Source organism: Opisthocomus hoazin, unplaced genomic scaffold (genome assembly GCF_030867145.1).
Source record: "Opisthocomus hoazin isolate bOpiHoa1 unplaced genomic scaffold, bOpiHoa1.hap1 HAP1_SCAFFOLD_56, whole genome shotgun sequence".
Lineage (NCBI taxonomy): Eukaryota > Metazoa > Chordata > Aves > Opisthocomiformes > Opisthocomidae > Opisthocomus > Opisthocomus hoazin.
Genome location: NW_027448988.1, coordinates 525,269 through 542,691, shown reverse-complemented (window position 1 = coordinate 542,691; position 17,423 = coordinate 525,269). Strand labels below are relative to the sequence as shown.

General features: G+C 61.6%; 1 protein-coding gene across 1 annotated transcript; it reads left to right on the top strand.

Moving 5' to 3' along the window:
• The first annotated feature begins 6,070 nt into the window (after nucleotides 1-6,070).
• LOC142360042 (MAP kinase-interacting serine/threonine-protein kinase 2-like) lies at nucleotides 6,071-14,086 on the top strand. The gene is given in 14 exon segments (XM_075412340.1): nucleotides 6,071-6,118; nucleotides 8,203-8,241; nucleotides 8,335-8,482; nucleotides 8,629-8,726; nucleotides 9,715-9,794; nucleotides 10,321-10,394; nucleotides 10,484-10,588; nucleotides 10,918-10,973; nucleotides 11,125-11,220; nucleotides 12,741-12,941; nucleotides 13,035-13,199; nucleotides 13,306-13,349; nucleotides 13,619-13,767; nucleotides 13,770-14,086. Coding segments are annotated over 14 exon segments (1,422 nt in total). The 3' UTR covers nucleotides 13,889-14,086.
• The last annotated feature ends 3,337 nt before the right edge of the window (nucleotides 14,087-17,423 follow it).

The following is a 17,423-nucleotide window of genomic DNA, read 5'->3' as shown; positions in this document are numbered from 1 at the left end:
GGCTGAGCAAGGGAAGGCAGAGCTGCTCCTCTGTGTGTTGCCTTTCCCTCTGCTCCCTTCTCCCCTCCCTGTGTGTGGCCTTTCTCTCTGCTCCCTTCTCCCCTCCCTGTCCCTCGGTGAGGCTGGTGTCCTTCCCTGGTGTCCTTCCCTGGTGAGGTGAGCTCCCAGCCCGGGCTGAGGGAGAGAGAAAAGGGGTGAGGGGGGAGGGGTCGCAGCCCTGAGTGTGCAAGTTTCATACAGACGCCCGGTTCTGAAGATACAGCGTGTGTGTGGGTCAGCGTTCCTGAAGAGTTTTTTTCCTGGTTGATTTGATGCAGCGTGGTACATTTTGGTGGGAACATGGGGATGATGTATCCGAAGTTGCTGAAAATGAGGTAATCCTGGTCATAGGTTTTATTTCTTTGCCTGTTCTGGGAGCATCATTCTGCATGTATTGCTAAATGTATGTCTTCATTTCATTGAAACTGCAGTGTAAAACTGGAAATATTGTACCTGCAAAAGAATGGGAACAGCTGTCCTTGTTCGCCAAGGTGAGCAGAGAAGCAGTGGGGAGCAGTTTGCAGGATCAGAACTTCAGCCTGCTCTGGGTGATAGACCCTCAGGTGGGTAAAGAGAAACCTCGCTTTTTGAAATACAACTCTTCCTATCATGGTATTTCTTTTGTTCGGTTGTGTTGGCAGTCAGACTCTAAACATGTGATTAAACTGTTAAAAATCAAGCTATTTAAGGATTCTTTACTGTCTTAAATCTCATTACAAGCAGTGCACTGTGTTGCCCTGTGGATACTGCATTCTCATGAGTGACCTGACTGGAAGTTTTCCTTTTCTTTCTAGTACAGGGATGCATTTATGAAGGCAAATCCAGGGTACAAGTGGTACCCCACAACAAACCACCATGTGACGGCTCAGACATCCCCTGTTGCAAACAGGAGAAATCCATGGGCTTTGCCTCAGACTCTGGGAGAGATTCACTAAGCCTGAGGAAAGAGACTACAAGGTGAAGAAGTGCCCCAGCGTCACTTCAGCGTGGCAGGTGAGATTTCCACCCATGTTGCTCAAACACAGCAGCTTCAGTTTGTTTGAGGATGCGGTGTTGGAATTGAACTGCAAGAGCAGTTTTCTCTACTGCACGTAGTACTGTAGTGCTGATACCTTTCATGTCCCAAATGCGGTTGCCAAGACTCGAGTTAAAACTCTGCATAACAACCTAAAATTTTCCTTAGTGCATGATTGTTTTGAAGAGTCAAGTCCCGATCTGTGGCATATCATAATGCACACCCTGTATTGGGTCCAGATTTGACTGAAGCTTATTTCAGGGCTATCTGCTGTTGAAGATTTTCATTTTCTAGTCAAGAGGGAAAACGCTGGTTAGAGTGATTCACAGATCCGGTAATAACCTAACAGTACAATGTATGCTGTTAACCAGGTGTCCTTTATTACGGCGCCGGGCACACGGGGGATCTCTCCTCCAAACGTGTGCGCCAAACACCCTTTAATTTCAGGTTAAATAGAACTACAATATGCATATTAATCGTTATATTTCCGAGAGCGTATGAATCTATTCCAATTCTCCTTTAGCAGGTGTATTAGAGCTCCTGGGTAGTCTCTGGTGGTCTTAGGTCGTTACTTCATCTCTTTCAGTAGTCTTCCTCATTTGCCCGTGAGTTACATCCGGGGCGCTGCGCATGCTCGGTTCGTTCTATCTCGTTGCAAAACTGCAAAGCTGCTTTTCACTGGTTCTTGGTCGCAGCTCCTGCTCTTGTCACAGTCTTGTCCTTGCTAAGTTTGCTAATCTATAAGGAGAGCTTGCAACTTCCACACAGGTGCTTTGTTTAAAACTAGAAAATACCACTGCAGCTAGTTTGGTAAAGTGTCATGTTTCTTATTATTCCTTCTATCAAGAGGTGTTAAAGTTCTTGTGGATGAATGTACCACAGGCGAAAACTTTTTGTATTTAAATCAGTAGAACTGCTATTTAACTTCACTTAAAGGGTGCCCTGTTGTCTATTACATCTTGGAGAGGAAAACATAAAAAAAAAAATCAGATCTGTGACTAAGTGTAGGTGCAGTGCCTGAACGAATGAAAAGCAGGTCATCTCTCACTGGTGTCCACAGACAGCAGAACTGTTGCAGTCCTGACCTTGAAATACAGAGACATTGACATTAAATACTGGGACCTTAAGAACCTTGGCTTTTACATTGTCTTTCTATATCTCATTTTAGTTTGCTGCCACTCTTTTGTTTCGTTTGTCCCTTCACTTCCTTCATCCTCCTCCCTACTGAGATCTTGTAGAAGGCTAAGTTTTTGAAATCATTTCCTGTATTTGTGGGTATTGCTTGTTTTGCTGTAGATCTCTAGCTTTTTGCATAGCCTTGCTATGTCTGTGTTCGTGTGCTGCCCTCAGGTTTTTAGGTTTTGCCTTGACTTCCTTAATCTTCCTCCCTAATTAAGTTTTCTAAGTCGAAGGGTTTCCAGAGTGCCCTTGCTTTCTACATTGTGTTACTGCAGCGGATTTAGTTTGCTGCCATGGGTTATTAGATTTGCCCTTCCTTAATCTTCCTCCCAATTTCAGTGTTCATATGAACTCTGAGGATTTCACATGTTGTTGTCTTCAAGAGTTTTGTGTCATTCCTTAGTGCTTACCTTTATTGTTCTATTATTTTTTTCGTTTTTCTTTTAATCTCTGTCGGTTTTTCACTTTTTGACATTCATTTCTTGGTCTTCCTTTCTGCTGTAGTCATTCTGTCTTGGTTTGTGTCTTTATCCTGGCTTTTTGCATTGTCTTTCCACAGCTGTTTCAGTCTGCTGCCACTCTTTTGTTTCGTTTGTCCCTTGACTTCCTTCATCCTCCTCCCTATTGAGATCTTATTGAAGGCTAAGTTTTTGAAATCATTGTGTGTATTTGTAGGTATTGCTAGTTTTGGTGTAGATCTTTATCTTTTTGCATATAGCCTTGCCATGTGTGCCTTAGTGTGCTGCCCTCGGTTTTTAGTTTTTACCTTGACTTCCTTAATCTTCCTCCCTGGTTAAGTTTCTTTCTAAGTCGAAGGGTTTCCAGAGTGCCCTTGCTTTCTACATTGCGTTTCTGCAGCGGATTTACTTTGCTGCCATGGGTTATAAGTTTTGCCCTTTACTTCCTTAATCTCCTTCCTTATTTTAATGTTTGTGTGAAGTGTGAGGATTTCAAATCTGGTTTTCTTCAAGAGTTTTGTGTCATTCCTTAGTACTTACTTGTATTGTTCTATATTTTTCCTTTGTTTCTTTAATCTCTGTCAGTTTTTCACTTTTTGACATTCACTTTTTGGTCTTCCTTTCTGTTGTAGACATTCTGTCTTGGTTTGTGAAACTCCCCCAGGCACCAGTACAGGCTGGGGCGGCCCTGCTGGAGAGCAGCTCTGCGGAGAGGGACCTGGGTGTCCTGGTGGACGACAGGCTGACCATGAGCCAGCAGCGTGCCCTGGCTGCCAAGAAGGCCAATGGCATCCTGGGGTGCATTAGCAGGAGTGTGGCCAGCAGGTCAAGGGAGGTTCTCCTTCCCCTCTACACCCTAGTTAGGCCTCATCTGGAGTGCTCTGTTCAGTTCTGGGCTCCCCAGTTCAAGAAAGATGAGGAGCTACTGGAGAGAGTCCAGAGGAGGGTTAGGAGGATGATGAGGGGACTGCAGCATCTCTCCTACGAGGAAAGGCTGAGGGAGCTGGGCTTGTTCAGCCTGGAGAAGAGAAGGCTGAGAGGGGACCTTAGAAATGCCTCTAAATATCTGCAGGGTGGGGGTCAGGAGGACAGGGCCCAACTCCGTTCAGTGGTGCCCAGCGATAGGACAAGGGGCAACGGGCACAAACTGGAGCAGAGGAAGCTCCAGCTGAACACGAGGAAGAACTTCTTGCCTCTGAGGGTGACAGAGCCCTGGCCCAGGCTGCCCAGGGAGGCTGTGGAGTCTCCTTCTCTGGAGATATTCCAGACCCGCCTGGACGTGATGCTGAGCAGCTTGCTCTGGGTGACCCTGCTTGGGCAGGGGGTTGGACTAGATGACCCACAGAGGTCCCTTCCAACCCCGAACATTCCGTGATTCCGTGACCCACAGAGGTCCCTTCCAACCCCCAAACATTCCGTGATTCCGTGACCCACAGAGGTCCCTTCCAACCCCGAACATTCCGTGATTCCGTGACTCACAGAGCGCCCTGGCAACCCCCAAACATTCCGTGGTTCCGTGGTTCAGTTGAGTGTGCAGGGAGCGTGCAGGGAGTGTGCAGAGAGGCCAGGCGTGCACAGGGAGCAAGTCGTGAGCGTGGAGCGTGAGCAGTGACCATGCAAGGAGCATGCGGTAAGTGTGCATTAAGCGTGCAGTGAGTGTGCAGACAGGCCAGGAGCGTGCAGGGAGCTTTCTACGATGGCACGACTGGTTGGGTAGAGGAGGGGAGAGCCGTGGGTGATGTCTGCCTCGACTTCAGCAAGGCTTTCGACACGGTCTCCCATCACATCCTCCTAGGGAAGCTCAGGCAGTGTGGGCTGGACGAGTGGTCGGTGAGGTGGATTGAGAACTGGCTGAATGGCAGAGTTCAGGGGGTTGTCATCAGCGGCGCTGAGTCTGGTTGGAGGCCGGTAACTAGCGGTGTGCCCCAGGGGTCAGCACTGGGCCCAGCCTTGTTTAACTTCTTCATCAGTGACCCGGATGAAGAGTTAGAGTGTACCCTCAGCAAGTTTGCTGATGACACCAAACTGGGAGGAGTGGTGGATACACCAGCAGGCTGTGCTGCCATTCAGCGAGACCTGGACAGGCTGGAGAGGTGGGCAGAGAGGAACCTGATGAGGTTCAACAAAGGCAAATGCAGGGTCCTGCCCCTGGGGAGGAACAACCCCAGGCACCAGTACAGGCTGGGGCGGCCCTGCTGGAGAGCAGCTCTGCGGAGAGGGACCTGGGTGTCCTGGTGGACGACAGGCTGACCATGAGCCAGCAGCGTGCCCTGGCTGCCAAGAAGGCCAGTGGCATCCTGGGGTGCATTAGCAGGAGTGTAGCTAATTGGGGCGCCCTCGTTAGCAGCGCTAATGTAGAGCAGGGCGCTGATTGCCCCGGCTGCGAGGGGGGCGGGATTTGGGGGGGCTTGGGGGGTCCCGACCCCCCCACTCTGGCCCCACCGGCACTTTGGGGGGGGGGGGGGCACACCCGAACTGCGGGGAGGGGGGCGGAGCGTGACGCGGTGCCTGGGAGGGGCGGGGCACGGGGGGGCGGGGCGATGGCGGCTCGGGAGGGGGCGAGCAGCCAATAGGCGGTGCAGGCGGTGACGTCATGCGCAGCCATTGGCCAGGCGCCGCCGCTCGGCGTGTGCGTTCTGAGCCCGGGTCGGCGTCAAGCGATACGTGGGGTGGGGGGAGGGGAGGGGGGGGGACACCCGCGCCGTGACAGGCTCCCACGGTGCCACCCAGCCGGGGTGGGGCCGGGGTGGGGGGGGCTGTGCTGTGACCCCCTGCCGCGCGCAGGCCTCGCGGCTGAGCACCGCCCCGCTCGTGACATGTGTGGGCTGTGGGGGGGGGGGAACCCAGGGGGTGTCCGTGGGGCTCCCCGCACCCCGCCTGGTGCAGCCAGGGGGGGGGCTGTGGGGGTCCCCGCCCCTGGGCGCAGCGTGGGGGGTGGGGTGGGGGTGTGTCACCGCGGGGGGGCGGTGTCACACGGCGGGGGCGGGGCGGGGGGGCGGAGCCGCCGCCATAAAGCTGCGGGGGGGGGGGCGGGGGCACGTCCCCTCCCGGCGGTGCGGAGCGATGCGGAGCGGAGCGGGCTGCGGTACCCCCGGCAGCGGCGGCTCTGCGGGGCCGGTGAGCGCCGGGGGGGTTTTGGGACCAGGGGGGTTCCGTGCGGGCCCCGTGCGGGCCACAGCCCCCTGACACCCGCCCCCCCGGTCTCCTCTCTCCACAGGTCTCGGCGTACCCCCGGCCCCCCCCCCGATGGCTCTGCCCGCCCCTCCGCATCCCTCCCCCCCCTCCCGGTTTATTTTCCTGTTTTTGTTGGTTGCTTGGTTGGGCTTTTTCCTACCCCGCACCCCTCCCTTGTTTCTCCCTTCCCCCCGCCCGCAGCAAGATGGTGCAGAAGGAATCTGAGATCCCCGGTTTCCACCGCTCCTTCAAGGTAAGGGGGTGCTCCCCGCCCCCGTGATGCTCCGGAGGGGGTAGGGGTTTGGGGTGCTCCGGGGGGGGACGGGAGGGTGCGGGGTTGGGGTGCGGGTCCGCGGCGGTTGGATCCCCTGCCCGGAGTGGGGGGGGGGGCACGGACACACATCAGCGACCTCCCCCTTCCCCCACCCCCCCGAGGAGAGAGGGGAGCGCCCAGGGTGATGCCACCCAACCCAGGCCGCAGGACCCCCATGTCCCGCCGGCCCGGTGGTCGGGGTGCTCCCCGAGGGGGGGTCAGACACCCCACACACACCCCCCCCCCCCACAGCAAGGCTTTACTCACCCCGCTGCAGCTCCCACGGGTGTCCCCCGTGGGGTGGGTCAGCGGGTGGGCTGCATGTTCCCCCCCCCCCCCCCCCCAGCTGCACTCATTCACCGCACGTCTGCGAGCAGGGGGTGGGGGGCTGCCGGGCCCAGCCTGGGACCTGTTGTGCGAGGGCCAGATCCTGGCAGGGGGTCTGCAGCCAGGGCACCAGGACCCCCGTGCCTCCCGGTCACTGTCACGCGAGGGGGGTGCGAGGGGGGGGTCTGGGTCCCCCAAACGCTCTCGTCAGCCGGGCAACTTCGTGGGAGCTTTGTTTAGTTTGGCTCCTGGGGCTGAGAGGGATGCTGGGAGCTCACCCGAAACCTGCCCGGCTTATTTTAGCTGACACCTAATCCTGCTCTGAGGACTTCTGGCTGGGGTTTGGGCCCCCCCCTCCATCCCCCCCTCCATCCCCCCCTACGTTCCCCCACCCCGGGTGGTTGGGGACCAGGACGGGGGGGACACGGGGGACACCTCGGATGCGCTGCCGGAGCCGCCGCGCAGCGTCTGCCCTGTGTGTCCCATCCCCCAAACCTTTTGTGCGCCGGTGCTGCGGCAGCGGGCAGGGCCCCCTGTCCCCCGTGTACACCCCTGGTGCCCCCCCCCGGGAGGCCTCATCCTGCCCGTGGTGCAGGGACTTGGGCCCGAGCCGCTCATCCCCGCCATGACATGGGAGCCTTGGGGGGGGCTGGAGGGTGACACCGCACTCCGCAAACCCTGATACTGTCTTTTTTTAGGGGGGTGAGGGGGGAATCTGGCCAAACGCTGCGCAGGAGCGTTTTCAGGCATCAGGAGTGGTGCTTGGTTGGGGGGAGATGCTCGTGGCATCCCCGCACCGCGATGGGGACCCCCCGGCCCCTCGAGAGCCGCCCCGGCAGCAAACAGGCGCTTTCGGGCTGTTTCTGGCGGCGGTGGCCGGGGCTGGCTGCTCCCGCGCCGCGCTGGGGCTGGCAGCCGGCCCGGGCACCGGGGCACCGGGGCGGGTTGGGGAACGCCGCCGGGAGCTGCTGCCTCCACCCAAACAGATTTCGTAACCCCGCGGAGGACGGGGCCCTTTTGCCTCGCGGCCGGGTGCCCCCGGCACTGCCCCGTCCCGCGGTGGGGTGGCTCGGGGGGGGCTGAAGTTCCCCATGTCCCCTTTGGGGTGCTGGGGGCGGAGGCGCTGGGTTTGGGGTGGGGGAGGCAGTGGTTCCCACACCCATCGCCCATGTGGGGTGCAGGGAGGGTTGGGAGCGGGGCCCGATCCTGCCAGGTCACAGGCATCACGCAGCCACGGGCACGGCGTTCACCGGAGCGGCGCTGAGTGGGCTCCGGCCCCCCCTGACCTTGCGAGGAGGTGGGAGGACGCGGTGCGGTGGCTCCGGAGCCCGTCCTGCCCTGTGGCTCTTCTTCCTCCCCCCCGGCTGTAGTTCAGGTCAGGGTGGATGTTCGGGGCTGGGTTGGTACGCGCAGCCCCAGTCCCTCTCATCATCGCCCGCGTGCCGGCCTGGGGCTGCTGGCACAGAGGCATGACCCCGCGGCAACATCCCCGGCAGGAGACGTGGTCAAACCCTTCCTCCTCCTCCTCCTCCTCCTCCTCTTCCTCCGGCTCTGCTGCATCCCTCTGGCAGCAGGGCCATGAGCCGGTGCCCTGCACGAGCAGAGCGTGTGCCAAGGCCAGCGGCGTGCCTGGACCGGGTGGGCGGCGGCGGCTGGTCCAGCAGCTGCCGTCTCACTCGTGTTCTTGGCCCTTGCAGGAACAAAACCCCTTCGAGCTGGCGTTTGACCTGGAGCCCGTCTTCGAGTGCCCTGGACCTCGGGATGTCGGCCCTCTGCATTCCCCCGAAGGCGTTGAGGGGCTGTCCCAGGGGTGGCGATGCTGGGGGGAGCGCAGGGTGGCTGGGGGTGACTCAGGCCAGTGGCTTTGCTCCGGCGCAGATGTGCCTTTGAGTCAGCCCATCGACATCCCCAGCACCAAGAAAAGGAACAAGAAGCAGCACTGCAGAGCCACCGACAGCTTCTCCGGCAGGTTCGAAGGTGAGCGGGGCTGCCCAGGGACCCCAGGGGTCCCCCCCCGGGCTGCGGCAGGGCTGGGGCCCTCCTGGTGTCCCCAGGCTCGGGGACAGCCGTGGTGTCCCGTGCCGCGGTGGGGCCAGCAGCTCAGGCGCCCTCTCTCCTGCCAGATGTTTACTGGCTGCACGACGAGGTGCTGGGAGAAGGGGCCCAAGGCAGAGTCCAGTCCTGCATTAACCTCGTCACCAACAAGGAGTACGCAGTGAAGGTAAAGCTCTGCGGCTTGGGGCTGCAGAGCGGGCTCCTGCCCACCCCCTGTCTCAGTTTCCCCTTCTGCCCTCCACATCCTGGGCTCCTGGCTCTCCTGGCTGTGCGGAGCTGGCACAGGACGACGGTTTCACGGGGTAGAGGGGATGGAGAGGGGCAGGAGCGGGGCAGGGCCAGGCCACGCAGGTGGCACGCTGTCCTCTGCCACCGCCCAGCTGCAGGACCTTGGTCAACCCCCTTAGCCACGCTCCTATCCCTGTAAATTAGGGCAGACACGAGATTAAATTAACGCTTGCGCCGCGTCTAGGGACTTGGGGCAAGCAGGGGCATGTGGTGCGGCAGGGTGGCCAGCCCCAGGGAGGTCTTCGTGCCCCCGCGAACAATGGAGGGGTCAGGGGGTGAGCCAGCTGCTTTTGGGGTTGGGGATGGTGGTGCCGCATCCCTGCACCCCACAGGCTCCCAGTCACGGCGTGGGGGGGCTGGGACAGGCCCTGTGTCCAAACGCAAGGGGCACTTGGCTTCCCCTGTTGCCCCGGGGTGCTTTTGGGTGCCCAAGGAGGGAAACTGAGGCAGGGGGAGGGCTGCATGGTGGTTGGGTGTTCAGTGTGCCCCAAAGGGCTGGGGGTCAGTGGGACCACCCAGCTCTCCCCCGTGGGTGGAGACCCCCTGCTCACCCCATGGCACGTCCACCAGGCACCCACTGTGCCAGCGCCCAGCGGGGCGAAGGGCCGTGCTCCGCTGCCGGGGCGGCTGCGCCGGGGCTCGGCCGCAGAGCTCGCCTTGGCTGCGGGCCCCGGGAGGGAGCGGCTTGGCCCCGCTGCCGGGAACAGCCTGTTCTGCTTCTTTAACCCCTTCGGGCATCCCCCGCCTGCCTCTGCCTGGCCCCGGGGGTCCCCAGCGCCGGGTGGGTTGGGGCGCGGTGGTTGCCGGCCCCGGTCCCTCCCCAGCAGCGGTGCCTCTCCCTGAGTCTCGCCCGCTTTGCCTTGCAGATCATCAAGAAGCACCAGTTCGACGTCTGCGGCGGGGTCTTACAGGAGGTGGCGATGCTGAATCTGTGCCAGGGACACAGGTACCGCAGGGCAGCCGCCGTCCCCATCCCCCACCGTGGGCACAGGGCGCGGGCTGAGACCGGGCTGGCGCTCGAGACACCCATGGGCGGCAGGCAGGCCGCCCTCCTGCGCGGCTCTCCCTCCGCGTGGCCTCGCCGGGAGCATCCCGAGGCGACGTGGAGCCGCTTGCCATGACGACGGGGCCACGACGGCCGAGTTGGAGTGGTGCCAAGGGGCGAGCCGAGCTGCCGCCGCGGCGTTTGCCGTCCCGCCGCGGAGAGCTGCTGAGCGGGGCTGTTTCTGGAGCGGGGCGAGCGAGCCAGGAGGGTCTGCGAGCAATTAGGGAGCAGGGCCCGGCGCTGGAAGCCCCTCTCCCCACTGGAATGTGGCCGGGGGCCCCAGCCGCGTGGTTTCAGTCGCTGGAAACCCGATTTTCTCCTCCGTTGGCCCTCCCCCGGGGAGCCGTGTGGGGTGGGGGGCTGCGGGGAGGGGGGGACCCCGCGATCTTTTTAGGGGGATGCCAGGCTGACACTGCTGTCCCCACAGGAACATCCTGCAGCTGATCGAGTTCTTCGAGGAGGAGGAGAGGTTTTACCTGGTGCTTGAGAAGATGAGGGGAGGTGAGTGTGGTGCCGGGGCGGGGGGAGCGGGGGTGGCAGGAGCCCCCCCAACACCCACGAGCCCCCACTCCGCTCTCGCCCGGCCGCAGGCTCCATCCTGACCCACATCCAACAGAGAAGCCGCTTGAACGAGCTGGAGGCCAGCACGGTGGTGCGGGACATCGCCAGCGCCCTGCACTTTTTGCACAGCAGAGGTGAGCCGAGCCACCCCGGGGTGCAGCCGTGCCCCCCCCAGCCGGGGGGTGCTGCCCCCCCCTCCTGCCCAGGGAGCAGGGGCCGGTGCCGGCCGCGGGCGCGCAGGGTCAGGCCCGGCTGCATCGTGTTGTCGCGGTGCGGAGTCTGCTCCTCCGGTTTGGCCGGGACTCGGGGCCAGCAGCAATTTGTGCCCTTCGCCATGACGCGGGCGGTGATTTGGGGTGGGGAGGGAGGGGTCCCTGCGCCACCCCCAGACCTTCTGCTGTGGAAATCTTGGGGGGGGGGTGGGCAGGCTTTTCCACTCATCGCCTCTTCTCCCCCCTCCCAGGAATTGCTCACAGGGATCTAAAACCGGGAAATATTCTGTGCGAGCGCCTGGACCAGGTGAGCGGGGAGCAGGGGGTGGTGCCGGGGCTGGGGGGGCCCTGGTTCCCCGCGGGGGATGCTGCTGCGGCAGCTGGGGCGCGAACGCGGGGCTGAGGGTACCTGGGGGCTGCTGGGGGGGGTCACTGACCGCTGCTCCCCCCCTCCCCAGGTCTCCCCGGTGAAGATCTGTGACTTCGGCCTGGCAAGTGGCATCAAACTGAAGGGGAATTGCTCCCCCATTTCCACCCCGGAGCTGCTCTCGCCGGTAAGCGTGCAGACCATGGGGCAGGGGGGGTATAATGTCGATGGGGGGGGTGCTGGGGGAGGGGTGGGTGTTGTGGAATGTCCATGGAGGGGGGAATGTCCCTGGTGGGGCTCCCCCAGGCTTTGGGGCTGCGTGCAGCCCCCCGCTGCTCGTCGCTCCCGTCGCTGTGGGACCCCCCTCGGCGGCGGTGGGCGAGATGCGGTTCTGTAACGATGGGGGGGCCGGGCAGCGCAGGGGGGGCTGGCGCAGAGCCCGGGCTGCCGTGAGCCTTAGCAACAGCCGGCCCCGGCGGAGGCGGCTGTGCAGAGGCTGCGCTTTCGGGGAGAAGTGGGTCAGGCGAGGGGCTGGGGGGGCCACCGTGATCCCCCCCACTCCGGTTGTGTGTGAGAGGGGGCTGGGGCTGCTTGCGTGCGGTGCAGCCCCTGCAGGGTGGGCACCCCGAAAGCTTCTGGGGTGCCCCTGCGTTGCAAGGAGCTGTCTCACATTTGGGGGGGGGCACATACCAAGCCTGCCTCCCCCTGCAGAAATCCCTGCTCCCCTTATCACCAGCAGCAGGGCCCCCCCCCGCGCAGGTGTTGCCCTGTGCCCCGCTGTTTTCGGGGTGCTCACGGTGTTTCCAGGGTGCTCACGTGCTGGGGGGGGGCAGACCCTGGCCCACGCGGGGTGCCCAACAGCAGAGGGGGGGCCAAAACACCCCCCCCCTCGTTCCTCCGCGTTTCCCCTCCCCCAGGGGGAGGACCTGAATTTCTGAGGTGTCCTGAGTTTCCCGTTCTCAGCAGCGGGGGCAGAGGGGGGTGGGTGCTGTGGTCCCTGCCGGGTGGAAGCCCATGCAGGGTGCTGCGGGTTGGGCTTGCGTGGGTGTTTTTCTTCTTCTTGCGGTGGCATCAGCTGCCGAGGCCGGCGAGGCGTCTCGTTTGGAGGCCTCTCGTTATGTTACGGGGTGATTATCTGCTGGCTGCAGCTCTGCTCTCCCCTGGTCACGAGGCGGTGCGGGCTGCAGGTTGGGTCACGTGCGCTGGAAAGCCCCAGAGCCCTGGGAGCCGTGGGGGAACCATGGGGGAACGGGACCGCTGGCTCTCGCCTCGCATCAGCGTTAACTCCTCCGGCACCCGGATCCGGCGCCCGCTGCGGCGGCCCTGCCCGCGTCAGGCAGGGGAACAGGCAGAGCCGGCTCCGTCCCCGCCGCCCGCCCGCCATGTCCCGGGTGATGGGACGGACGCTGCCCCGCTGAGCCGGCCCGGTGGCGGCAGTGCTGGGGGGCAGTCTGGGGGGGTGTTGCACCCCTTTAGGGTTTTATTTTTTTCGGGGTGGCAGGGCTGTGACATCCCCCGCGTGGCGATGGGAAACCTGGCCGGGATGATCTGCCCTGCCAGGACCAAACCCGGGAAGCGGCCGTGTCTGCACCCTCATTTTGGAGGGGGTAGCCCCTTAGTTCTGGCAGACACCCCCCCGTCCCTGTCTCTCAGCTCTGCCCCATCGCTCCCCTGTCCTTTGGGGCTCACCCCTGCCTCTCCCCGCAGTGCGGCACCCCCGAGTACATGGCCCCGGAGGTGGTGGAAAATTTTTACAGGAACAAGAATGCGCCCACCTACGACAAGCGCTGCGACCTGTGGAGCCTGGGCGTCGTCCTGTACTTCATGCTGAGCGGGTACCCCCCCTTCGTGGGCCGCTGCAGCTCCAGCTGCGACTGGGACAACGGCCAGGCGTGCTACACCTGCGAGGTGCGTGGCGGACCCCGGCAGTGCCGAAACCCGCCGCTGGTTTGGCAGCACCCCTCCCAGCTCAGCCCCTTTTTTATTTACCCCCCCACCCAGGTGATGCTCTTGGAGAGCATCCAGGAAGGGAAGTACGAGTTTCCTGACAAGGACTGGGCGCACATCTCCTCTGGGGCCAAAGATCTCATTTCCAGGCTGCTGGTGACAGATGCCAAGAAGCGGCTCAGTGCGGCCCAGGTCCTGGAGCACCCCTGGGTGCAGGGGGTGAGTGCTGCTGCCCCCCCCTCCCCCCCTCCACTCCCCAATGCCGGGGTGGGGGGACACCCCATTGCGGGGTGCTTGGCTCTGACCTGGCTGCGTTTCGTTGCAGTGTGCCCTGGATAACACCCTGCTGACCCCCATCATCTTGCAGAGGTGAGCGTGTGTGGCCCTGGGGTGGGGGTGGGGGACACATTCCAGCCCCCCAAATCCTGGCTCCTCTCCCCAGTGAGCTGCTCTCAGCTCTGCTTGGCTGCAGCTCTCGCCATCTGGGCAGCGGTTGCAGCACGTGATTCGGGCTGGAGCCGTGTTTTTGGTGCCTGACCCATCTGGCGTGGCATGCGCGTGAGGGGACACCCCGATATTTGCCCCCCAACCTCCCTCCAGCCCCCCGCATCCCACCCTGAGCCGCTTTCTCCCCGCAGGAAGAGCAGTGCCAAAGAGCTCACCTCCTTCGCCGCAGAGGCCGTCGCCGTCAGCCGCCAGCTGACATGGTGCGACAAGGATGAGGAAGAGGAGGCGGAGGAGGAAGCACGGCCCGTCACCATCAGTGCTACCTCATGGGCCATGCAGCTCTACCCCCTCCTGAGTCCAAGCTGGTGGTCAAGCAGCGGCAGAAGTGCAACCTGGTCAAGGCGGTGGCTGCTGGGCAGCACCTGGTAGCCCCCGTGGTCGTGGTGGCTGACCAAGCGTGAGCTGCACCCCTCGGACCTGCTGTACCCCACGTCCCCCCCATCCTCCTTCTTTCTTCCCTCCCCCCCCAGCCCCCACCATTTCTGGCTAGTGACAAGATCAGGACTCGTCCCTGTGGCTGGTTTCCAGGGTTTTGCTGATCTTGTAGGTCTGGGGTTGGGAGGGTTTCTTGAAGATCTGTTTTTTAAGGTATTAAATCATTAAGGTTGCTTCACCTAGGACATCTGACTGACACACGGACTTTTGTTTCCCCGACTCTTGGTTTCTCCTCTGAGATTTTTTCCTCCCTCCCTGACACCAAAGGACTCTTTGTATCCGCGGCCGCTTTGCCGAGTTCAGCTCATTTCATGCTGTGAACAAAAGGCCCTCGGTCGCGTTTTCGACAACGGGAGTTGCGTTTTAACCTCGTCCCTCCCTTCGGAGCTGCGGGTCTTTCTCCGATGTTGGGGTCGATCCCACAAACCCCCCCTCCCGGGGGTCTGGGAGGCATCTCCCGGGCGCAGGGACCCCCGCCGTCCCGTGCTCGGGGGCATCCGCGGCTGCGCTTCGAGGGGCTGCGGCGGGCAGGGAGCAGCTCGGGCCGGGGAGAGACGGTGCCAGCGAGGGAGCAGCTCCCCGTCCCACTGAGCCGCCCTCTCTCCTCGGCAGCCTGCTTTCAGAGTAAGCTGTTCACCCCTTTTTTTTCTTTTTTTTTTTTTTTTTTTTTTAAATGTTTTTAAACTGCTAGCTGTGCTTTTCTGCAGGGCATGGAGAAATGTCTTCCTTTCCCCCCGCGCTCCGGCCGGCGGCTCCCCGGGGGTAAGGTCAGAGCCGGGGGGATGCTCAGGCGCCTGGGGCCGTGCTCTTGCGCTGGGTCGGGCGTTGCACCCCTGTTTGTGGAGGGGGGGGCTCACCAGTGGCTGGTGGAGGTGCAGGGCAGGATGAGGTCTCCAGGGCGGCTGGAGCAGCCAGAAAATATTACCCCTGCGGGAATAGCGGGGTGCTCTGTGGGAAGGGAAGGACCCCCCTTTAAAGAGCACTGGGACTCGTTGCAGGGCAGTGTGACCTGGCATGGCTTTGGGCTGTCCCCGAGGCTGCCGTGGCCGGAGGGTCTGGGGGTGCCGAGGGTGCCGAGTGCCCCAGGATGTGCCGGTGGGCGAGCGGCCGGGCTGGTGGCAGCACCCGAGGGCCACGGCACTGGGGAGCAGCTTGGGAAGGGCTCGGGATGCGGGGCCGGAGGGTTTGGGGTCGCGGCGGCAGTGCAGGGTGGGACGGGTGGCTGGGGAGAGCTGGGCATGCGTGTTCATGTGTGTGCATCCGTGTTCATGTGTGTTCATGCATGGAGTCACGCTTTCCTCGGAGCTTGCTTTGGGGAAGGGAGGGAATGCTCGCGGGGGAGGGCCTGGGGGTGCTGAACTGGGACGAGGCCCTTGGCTGGTTTCTGCGGAGCGGGGCCGGATCTGTCCGGGTGAGCCAGCAGCGCCCGTGCTGGGGGCCGGGCTGGCCTCCAGCTCGTCCGAACCCCCCCTGGCACCACGCCGGAGGGGCAAAGCCCCGCTGCCTGCCGCGCGTCGTGCCACCGAGCTGCGCCCGCCGCCGTCCCCGCGCCTCACCGGGAGGGAGGGTGCCCCTTCGTTAGCGATCTCCTCTCCCTTCCAGCTTAATGCTTTGAGCTTTATACTCTGAAAAAGCAGCCTCGGCCCATGGCGTGCACAGGGGAAGGCTTTGGGAGCTTGCTGTGAGCCGGGGAAGAGACTCCCCCCAGGTCTTCAGCCGAGGACAGTCACTGTCTCTGAAAGCAAAACAAAGTTCTCCTTTTTGTTTGAAGACTGCTGACAGCAAAACTATGCAATATCTGTTGTTTTTTGTTTCAGGGAGGTGTGTGTGAGTGAGCTTGGGACATGGTGATCTCGGGTGTTGATGGAGCTTGGGGCAGGGACCGTCTTTTCTGGCCCTTCCCGGCCCTTCTGCCGAGCGGCGTCGGTGGGTTGGGAGGGTGCTCCCCCCAAAACTGCCTCTGCCTTCTCCCCTGGGTGCCCCCGGTCCCACCACACAGGGTGGGGAGGAGCAGGGCAGCGGCGAGGGGAGACCCCCAGCACAGGCACCGCGACACCCCAGAGAAGCCTCCTTTAAAGGAAAAAAAAGAAATCCATCTTGATTGTACATTGTTACTTTTTATAGCTTATTTTGTCTTATCAGTTGTCGATAATTCCTTATTGTCTTATAGTAAGAAATACCGAACGCTGTACAGTACGCGATGCCTTGAGCTGGTGTTGTGGAAGCTGTTGTTAATGCTGCACGCCGCAGCCTTTTTTAAAAAAGAAAAAAGTCTCAGGAAGGGGATGGCAGGGGGAAGTCTCTCCCATGTTTTTTTGGCCCCCGTGCTGGTGTTGGCAGACTGAATTTCCCTCTCTTCCCATGCGTAAGGCCGAGCTCTTCCACAGAGAAATGCGGTACACGCTCTGCTGGCGGCGGGTGCGTGGCCGGGGGGCCGCGCGCTGGGCCGGAGCTCGTCCCCGTGGGCGCGTTGCCCACGCGTGGGCATCCTCGGCCGGGTCTTTGCGGCGAGGCGGTGGACGTGCCGGCGAGCATCCGAGCTCTTCGCTGGTCGCTCGGCCCAGGCTTGGCTTTGTGTTGCGGCTCGGGGGGGTCGGTTTTGGACCCGGCGCTCCTGGCGTGGCACTCGGGGTCTGGAGGGGACCTGTGCCGTGGGGCTGGCGAGCTCCTGGCAGCTCCGGCGTGCGGGGCAGGGTCGGCATCTCTAGAGAAGTTTTAAGGAAGGGAAGGGACCGGCATGCCTGAGCCGAGACCGTCTGGTCAGACCAAAGGGCAAGAGGGAACTGCCCTGGCAGTGGAAGCAGGGACAGGTGTCTTGGGAAGAGTATAGGGATGCTGCCCGGTTGTGCAGGGACGGGGTCAGGAGGGCCAGGGCGTGGCTGGAGCTGAACTTGGCAAGGGATGCACAGAATAACCAGAAGGGCTTCTACAGGTATGTCAGCCAGAAAAGGAAGGTTAAAGAAAGCGTACCCCCCTGATGAACAAGAGTGGTGACCCCGTATCAACAGACGAGGAGACGACTGAGGTACTCAGCAACTTTTTTTGGCTCAGTCTTCACTGGCAGCCTCTCTGCTTGCCTGTCCCGAGTCCATGGACTGCAAGATGGGGACCGGAGGGGCAAAGCCCCCCCCACTCTGAGGAAAGGTTCGTGACTACCTGAGGAACCTGAACAGACATAAGTCTATGGGACCTGATGAGATGCATCCCAGAGTCCTGAGGAAATTGGCTGCTGTAGTTACCAAGCCACTCTCCATCATATTTGCAAGGTGATGACAATCACATGAAGTCCCTGGTGACTGGAGGATGGGAAACATGGTGCCCTTTTTTGAAAAGGGTAGAAAGGAGGACCCTGGGAACTACTGACCTGTTGGCCTCGCCTCTGTGCCTGGGAAGATCATGGAACAGATCCTCCTAGCAGCTATGCTAAGGCAGGTGGGGTCAGGGAGGTGATTTGAGACAGCCAGCATGGCTTCACCAAGGGCAGGTCCTGCCTCACCAACC